Source organism: Stegastes partitus, unplaced genomic scaffold (genome assembly GCF_000690725.1).
Source record: "Stegastes partitus isolate 25-593 unplaced genomic scaffold, Stegastes_partitus-1.0.2 Scaffold1317, whole genome shotgun sequence".
Taxonomy (NCBI): domain Eukaryota; kingdom Metazoa; phylum Chordata; class Actinopteri; family Pomacentridae; genus Stegastes; species Stegastes partitus.
Genome location: NW_007579048.1, coordinates 71,106 through 79,085, shown reverse-complemented (window position 1 = coordinate 79,085; position 7,980 = coordinate 71,106). Strand labels below are relative to the sequence as shown.

The following is a 7,980-nucleotide window of genomic DNA, read 5'->3' as shown; positions in this document are numbered from 1 at the left end:
TTTAAATTAAAGCTTTTGTATTTTCCATAGACACTATTTAAATCACACTGAAGTGAGTGCTGAGAAATAATAATAGTAATCATATTCAATCTTTAGCAATTTTTATTAATAAAGCTTTTTTCCCCCAATGTTTTGTTTTGTTTTGTTTTGTTTTGTTTTCAGCATTCATACAGAGAAAAGCATTTGCTATGTGTTACATTTTTCTTTTTTTCTTTAACAAACACAATCCACCCCTCCCACACACAGAACCAAGTTCTCTCTCTTAGCCTCTATTTCATTAGGAGATAGTATGAATGTAGTGCACATCATGGTCCTGAGTACAAAGAAATAAACCGTTTGTTGGCACCATACAGAGTAAAAATGCAAATAATAACCAAGAAAACAATTATGAATACATACAATTAAAGAGATAAAATAATAATTATGAAATCACCAAATGGTTTCCAAATATCCTCGTAGACTTCCAATTTGTCTTTTAAAATATGTTATTCCCTCCATTGACATACATTGTGCCATATTCTTTATTCAGGCACTAATTGTAGGTGCAGAAGTTTTCTTCCTGTTTAAAGCTATTTATCGATTTGATTGATTGATTTGCTTGCAATATTGAGAAATCAGTACATTGCTATTGTTTGGGTCTCAGATTGAGATCTGGCGGATATAAATGTAGCAGTGTCATGTTAGAGTCTAGTGGAGTTTGGATCTGATGTGGCTGGTCACCTCCCTCCCGAATTCCTTGATTTTATCACACTCCCAAAATGTATACAGTCAAGGCCGCACGTTGCAGTCCAGCAGGAGGCGCTAATGCCTCTGAGGCTGGTGTGACAAACGCCGCTAAAATTCGAGGAAGAATGACGTCACAGGAACATGGCGGCTGTCAACATGTAGTTTCAGGTGGACCTTTTCGCAAACATCGCTGTAAAGTGAGTTCAGTACATGTTCTGTGATTTGAGGCCACAACATGGACAGCACGTACCAGCACGCCTTCCCAGACACTCAGCAGCCTCCTGTCTTCGGCGGTGGCTACATGCCGACACCGTACACCGCTAACAGACCGCGGCCGGGCAGCGGGCAGGAACACCCTGCTCCACCGTGGACACCTTCACCGGCTTATGACGGTCACTCCTACGGACCCGTGTGCAATTTTCCCGCACCCCCTCCACAAGGAGCGGGTTTCGGAGGGCCGCGTTTTGACCCTCCGTACGAGTTTGACCACTCAAACCCTCCTCCTCCTTTCGGCTGCCCGTTCCCCCCACACTTCTCGGGTAGGGCCCTCCCCGTTCCGGTGAACGCATACAGCAGCCCCGGAGTGTCAACGTTACAGACTTTCTCTCAGTGCAGAGCCGCTCCTCCGACTCCCTTGTTTGACTGTGAGTCGGTGTCAGACTGCAACCAGAAACGATATGAGGACCGCTGTGAGGCGGGAGTCCACCTCAGCGGCCCCCTTGGTCCGACCCCGCGGCAGGACTGTGACGGCAGTCTGGCAGCAACACAGCCGGAGGATGAGAGCACCCTGCAGAGAAGGCACGACACACAGTGGCTCCGACGGTTCTTACCGAGCAGGGGGAAGGCCCCCAGGAGCATCCAGACCCAACAATCACAACTCAGTTCTGTCTCCGTCCTCAGAGCGGCTCTGCACCGGGCAGCTCAGCTGGTCTCACAGCTGGAAAAGGCTTGTCAGTCGCTGAAAGAAAGCGTGCACGACGACGGTGTGTGGACAGACTCATATTTAACGACTTTACATGTGAGGAGAGAGCTGCAGGACAACGTGAGCCTCCTCAGTGACGCCGAGTGTTTAGATCGTCTGAAAGTTGAATTGTCCCGTATTGTTCGGGGGAGAGCCCGGCGAATGAGAGCCAAGAGAAAGCTGCAGATCGAAAAGAAAGACGCAGAGGAGCGCAGCTCTGACAAAGATGCCGCTATAGATATATGGAGGATGAAGAAGATAAGGCAGGTGGAAGAGAAGAAGAAGGTAAGAACGCCAGTCCTGCAGTTAGCCTTTAGCACCACAACAAGCTGATGAGCAAATCCAGACATATGATTAAAAAAACTCTGTCAGGAAAATGTTGGCTGACTTGAGCACATTTTCTCGACTAAGAAATGAATCAACCAATAAAATAAATGTCTAGAGGGAAATCCAGATGTTGCTTCATTTTTTTGGATTTGACCCTAATACTTTGTTCTGAAAGGACAGTTTGCTTCAGGTAATACTGTGTTACTTCTGTGATTCAGTTACAAAACATCCTATTAATAGTTTTCATTAATGGAGATAGTTTTGGTTTTGTTTTTCTGGATTTTAATAAATCTCAGTGCTGTGGATGGGAATGGAGCTGTGCAGAGAGCAGTGCAGACATTGACAATGTTGAAATGGTTAATTTAATGTCATTTTTCAATGAAGATCTTCAGATAAAAACATGTGTTATGTTTCTCCAGTGTCTCCATTTTACTGGACTATAATGATCCAAATGAAAAACACAAACGGCTTTTCTCAAAACATCACATGCTGTTTGTATTATTGTAACGGGATAGTCATGAAGCCTAATGTGAGGATTTTGCCACAAAGAGATGATAAGAATGACGAAGATGATAAGGAGTTGTATTACAATTGTGTGACCCAGGAGCACGAACTGAAGCTTGCTGCAGACTCTGTGCTGTGTGAGGTGAGGAAGAAGCAAACAGATGTGAAAAGGATGCAAGACGTTCTGAGATCCCTGGAGAAGCTACGCAAGCTCAGGAAAGAAGCAGCATCAAGGAAAGGTGAGAGTCTGTGTCTTATTCAGCTGACGACTTCTTGTTTTCAGCCACACAGTTGGCAGTGAACCATGAAGGCATTTTAGCAAACACTGCAGGCTTCACCTGTCAACATAAAAAGTTTAAAATGTTCTGACAGTGAGGAAAGAAGACTGCTTCCTCTTTTCTCTCAGGCAGCACCACTGAAGGATCTTAAAACTATTGTTATTGAAGTCTTAATTACCAACCATCAGACAGTCAGCTCTACTCTCAGTGAATCCCCTGATATATTTCACATCACTTGCCTGAGTACTACTGCCTGTTCAGTAAAATTCGACAAACAAGTGATGTACAAGCACTTAATGACAGGATTCTAAGTTGGGATTAATTGCTGTTATAGTTCACATGCTGTGTGGGCGGTAGGGAGGGTTTCTATATTGTTCACTTATTGATTCACACAGTGGACATGATTCTATACTAAAACTAAAGGAGAGACTGTTGGTGCAATTCTGATATTTTATAAGTGTTTTAAATGTCTTGCACCGTGAGGTGGCAAGTGGTTTAAGTAGACTGACAGAAACCCCTCAACAACTTTAAGTGTAATTTATTATTTTAAAGCAAAAGGACAAAAAGTGCTATTAAAATCAAAATAGTATTATTCACATTTACTTCAATTAACTTTGCTTTTTCCACAAAAAAAATTAAAATCTGTCAGCTCTTTCAGATCTCTAACTTGGACTTGGAAGTTATTCAAAGGTTTCACCTGTCCACTCGTATATCTTCATCGAAGGCGTCGTCTCTGGCCAAGAAATTTTGTGTAGAACTGATTATGTCAGAGCTTGTTACTCCTCTGATCTTCAGTATCATCTAAGTATCTCCTGGTTTCGGTACCCATCCTTCTCTGTCTGTGCACGTCAGGTGTCGTCACTGAGCAGTGTGACCAGGCGTTCAGCAGCAGACTGCAGCAGCTAAGGTGTGTCATGAAGAGGAGGACAGCAGTTTATGCAGCAGAGGAGAAAGCTCTGATGGTAATGCTTGAAGGAGAGCAGGAGGAGGAGAGGAGAAGAGAGCAGAGGAGACGAGTGAAGAAGGAGAAAGAAAGACAGCTGCAGAGGAAACGCACTGTGGATTCCATGCTATTTGGCGGTAACGGTTTGTTTAGTGTGACTGAATAATAGTGTTGTTTTATCCAACACTGGTGCTGATTTGCTTTTTCCTTTTGTTTAACAGAGGAGCTTCCAGCTGGTTGTGTCCTGCAGCCTTTCACGGAGTATTACAGACAGGCTGAGCACTCCGAGTATGCTTTGATACAAGTCAGGTTTGTCTTCGTTCCACTTTGTCACCCATGTTCATGAGTTTCACTAAGTTTGTATATTTAGGGTCCAACTGGTGAAAATCCATTTTGATTGTGTTTTGTGCTTGTTATGAAGTTGGAGGTATAAACCAAGAGCTGTTAAGATGTGAAGACATTCACTCCAGCCATTCCTCAATATAGCCTATAACTTTACAGTCCAGTAAGAATCCAAACCAAGTGCTACCTTAGACCAAACTAACCAATAGTCATTTTGCTCACGCTTTGTAAAAGCCCACCCCTAGCTTCTTCTAGGTGAGCCCATCAGAACAGTCAGCTGTGTCCACCAGGTTTATTTACTTTGTACATCTGCTTCTGCTAAGTCTAAAATGTCTGAGCCTTGAGTAAAGTGCACCAAATGTTCTGCTGTTGGCTGCAAGAGTAAACACAAGCATCTGAGGAACTAAAGACCCAGTGAATTACTTTTATTTTTGATGGTTATGTCACCGCAAAAGTAGGAAATCTTGAATGTTTGTGCGTTATGGCGCTAATATGACTAATGCGATGATTAAGTATGATGAACTGCCCACTGGTCAGATGCCCTGTGGAAACTAATGCTGAAGGACATTCAGAGATGGTGGAACCTCTGATGAAAACCAGTAAAGTACTGTTCATCTGTTTGCTTCTCACCTGCTCTCTGTGCACATATATGCTGCATTTTAATACAGCCAAATTCCAAACAAAGCTGTTCTCATGGATGTATTTTTCTGTTGTCAAATGACAATGCGTATGGAGTACTGACAGCCCATTAAGACTACATGTCAACCAGCAGCCACTTCAGAGCCATTTCTCAACTGCAACTCTACAGCTAAACTACTGATTTTAAAACCGCATTGTTGTTGGCAAACTCATTGTACACAAATGTTTAAAAATACAGCTGTACTGTGAATACCACAATATTTCCATTTTCCGTGTCAAATATTCACTCAGAGAAAGTTTGAAATAATGAAAGTTCCAGAGCGCTGTGCTACGAAGCGAGATTAGTGGGTTGATGAGGTATGCTGAGCTTAAAGCCAGAGTTTTCGGTGTCATGAAGGTGGCTGTCTTTTAACCTGGCTACATTTCCATGGTAACTGATGCTTTGAAGCTAACCTGGTAATGTTAGGTAATGTTCAGACTAGTGTAGGATTTAAATCGACTGAAAGGAGCGTCTCCTTTTTTACCAAATTGATTCCTGGCAATTCTCTGAGTGATACAGATTCTCAGCTGAGGGAATGTGTTTTATTGAATGAAGCCATGTAGTCACAGTGTTGCACACTGCATGCATTGTGTTGCCATGGGAACCAGACATGTATTTAGTTGGTGATAAAGAAATCACATTAATGTGTTTTTATGTTTGGTCCTTTTACACTGGTGTTACTGCAGCCGATAAAACACAGATTAGAAAATGTATTCTTCTACTGGTATTTATTAGAGAGAATGTTCAATTAATGACATTCATTTCATTTTGATTTGGCCAAAAATTCAAGTGATATCCTGCATTATGGGACAGTGTCAGACCTAAATGCACTTCAATACAAGATCATGTTTAAATTTATTAAGTTTGAAGTTTATCACTTTTAATGTGCAGCTGTCAGTTAGAAATAAGCAGCTGCATTGTCCAGTAAAATAAATATAATAACACATGATTCATAGTTTTCTATCAGCATTCCTGTGAATGACAGTTGATAACCACCTTTGTGATACCTGTTATCTCTGAATGGGGCTTTAGTTTCTGTCAAGCCAATTTACACAAAGAAAGCCTGGCTGGGTACAACTTGCTTCGTAGTACACCTGTCTGATCTCCTGGTGTCAACAGCCATGCGATCAGTTGTAATGCTCTGTGATGTCACAGAGATGACGAAGGAGTTTTCTTCCAGAAGGGGGCAGGGACAGCAGCCGCTCATTGGTTTTCACAGTGAAACCGTGCATTTAGAGCAGTCATGGTAATTGGGAACTTTTTTTTTGAGCTGGAAAATTGAAAAACGCACTGTAGGGACATGTGACACGTCCATTAATTTGGAAGATGGTGTTCACATCTAAGTCTGATGTTTAGTTTTATAAAAATGAAAAAAATACAACATGCAAAAATTTTTCTAATGAAGTCTGTTTAGTAATTTTATAGTTTTTTTCCTCTCGCCCTTGTTTACTGATTATTCCTTTATTTCATATTGACCAATAGTCTGTCAGCCAATAACAGAATTCAGTTCATTACTGAAACTCGTTGCTTGGCTCCACCAGTTGTTTTTCTCAATCAACCAACCAGCTAAAATGCACACTGCAGTAGAAGCGGGAGGTAAACATGCAGTCACATTGTCAGGAAAGTCAGTTAACATTTGCACTCTTTTGATGGAAACGTGGCTACAGTGGCCCAGATCCAGTTGAATTCAGACATGACTTTTCTTACTGATGTGTGTGAGCATGTCTGCAGTGAAACAGGACCCTGGATACAACTGTATTTTGTGTTTTTTACAGGAGAGAATGGGACATGTTTGTGGTTGCAGCAGATCATCCTGATGGTTCATCAATTCCTCAGAGCTGGATCCTGCCAGACCCCCCATCAGACCAGGCCTGGGCCTCTGCCCTGCAGACTGCTGACACTGACTGTTACAGCCTCTGACTCGTGTACTCTGTGTCAGCTACAGCCTGAAATACACTTGTGTTTTTGTGTAAACCCAGCTGAAGATGACAAACACATTCACTGTTAGTGGAAGTTTGTACACTGAGCACATTTGGATTTGGACCGTGCAGCAATGCAGTCTTGCTAGTTTTTTTGGTGAAATAGCCATATTAATGACAGTGCCCTTTGCTTACAAATGTTCCACCAAAGCAATCCCCCATCACTATTTTGTACCAGCACTGTTCTGGCACCCTTGGCTTAGCCCTACATAAGATGATTCTGGTTGCTTTAAAGAAATACAAACCACAAGCTAAAACTTTTTTTTACTTTTTAGCAGAATGTGCTGCAGAATGGTGTTAATGTGAAGGCTACATTTATATCAACTCCCAGGCAAGAGAACATGCCTTCTCCTGCAGTGCAACAGACTCAAAGACTTTAATATTTCAGTGTAGAAGCTCTATCACTGAATTTTATACTTATTATTCATAGTTTCTTGAAATGACATTACCTTGAACAAGAAAAGGACTTTCCTCTCTGGATGTATGCAGGTAATAAACCTGTGATGTGATCTATTAAACTATTCAGTGACTTGGAAGTTTTCTTGTATTTATCCTGTGACTTGTGCCTTTCAACAACCTTTTTACAGAGTTGTTTGGAGTGTCTTTTTTCCCTCCATGGTGTAGTTATAGTCTGGGGTACTGATTCACCACTGACTGGACCTTCTCGGTACAGGTGTCTTTATACTACAGTTACTTAAACACATTCATCGCAGTCATAATTAATTCACCGAATGCATAGCTTCTCACACCAATTGGCTGCTCCTGTGTTGAATTAGTTGCATCACTTTAAAGGGAGTGAATGCTTGCAATAAGTTATTTTACGTTTTATATTTTTAATACATTCATATTATGTAAAAAAAATAAAAAATAAAAATCACTTTGATATCAGTCTTTTTTTTTGTATATTCCTGTCCAAAAGGCCTAATTAAATTGACCATGATTGAGTTTTGAAAAGCAATAAAAAGGGTTGATCCTTTTTATAGGCACTGTACCTGTAGTAACACAGAGCAAGAGAAGTTTGTCATGAAAGCAGGACAAGTTAGCTGTCAGTGCACTTCAGTCCAATGTTCTTTTAACTTTTAAATCTCAGGGAAATATCTGTTTAGGGGCTAAATGCTCTTGTCTAACTGTGATTGCTGTTCACTGCGGAGAAGGTTTGAGGCTTTTACCATGTTTTTATCTGAAAACATCTGCCTACTGCAGCTGAAGACAAAACAGTGCTACAAATGGAGCAAAGCTCT

The 7,980-nt window shown here is 41.4% G+C and overlaps 1 protein-coding gene across 1 annotated transcript; it reads left to right on the top strand.

The window, feature by feature from the left end:
• The first annotated feature begins 855 nt into the window (after positions 1–855).
• pdcd7 (programmed cell death 7) lies at positions 856–7,275 on the top strand. Its single transcript, XM_008298427.1, has 5 exons — positions 856–1,972; positions 2,619–2,757; positions 3,649–3,876; positions 3,961–4,048; positions 6,536–7,275. Exons 1-5 carry the CDS (start codon positions 962–964, stop codon positions 6,678–6,680), a joined length of 1,611 nt encoding a protein of 536 aa, XP_008296649.1. The 5' UTR covers positions 856–961; the 3' UTR covers positions 6,681–7,275.
• The last annotated feature ends 705 nt before the right edge of the window (positions 7,276–7,980 follow it).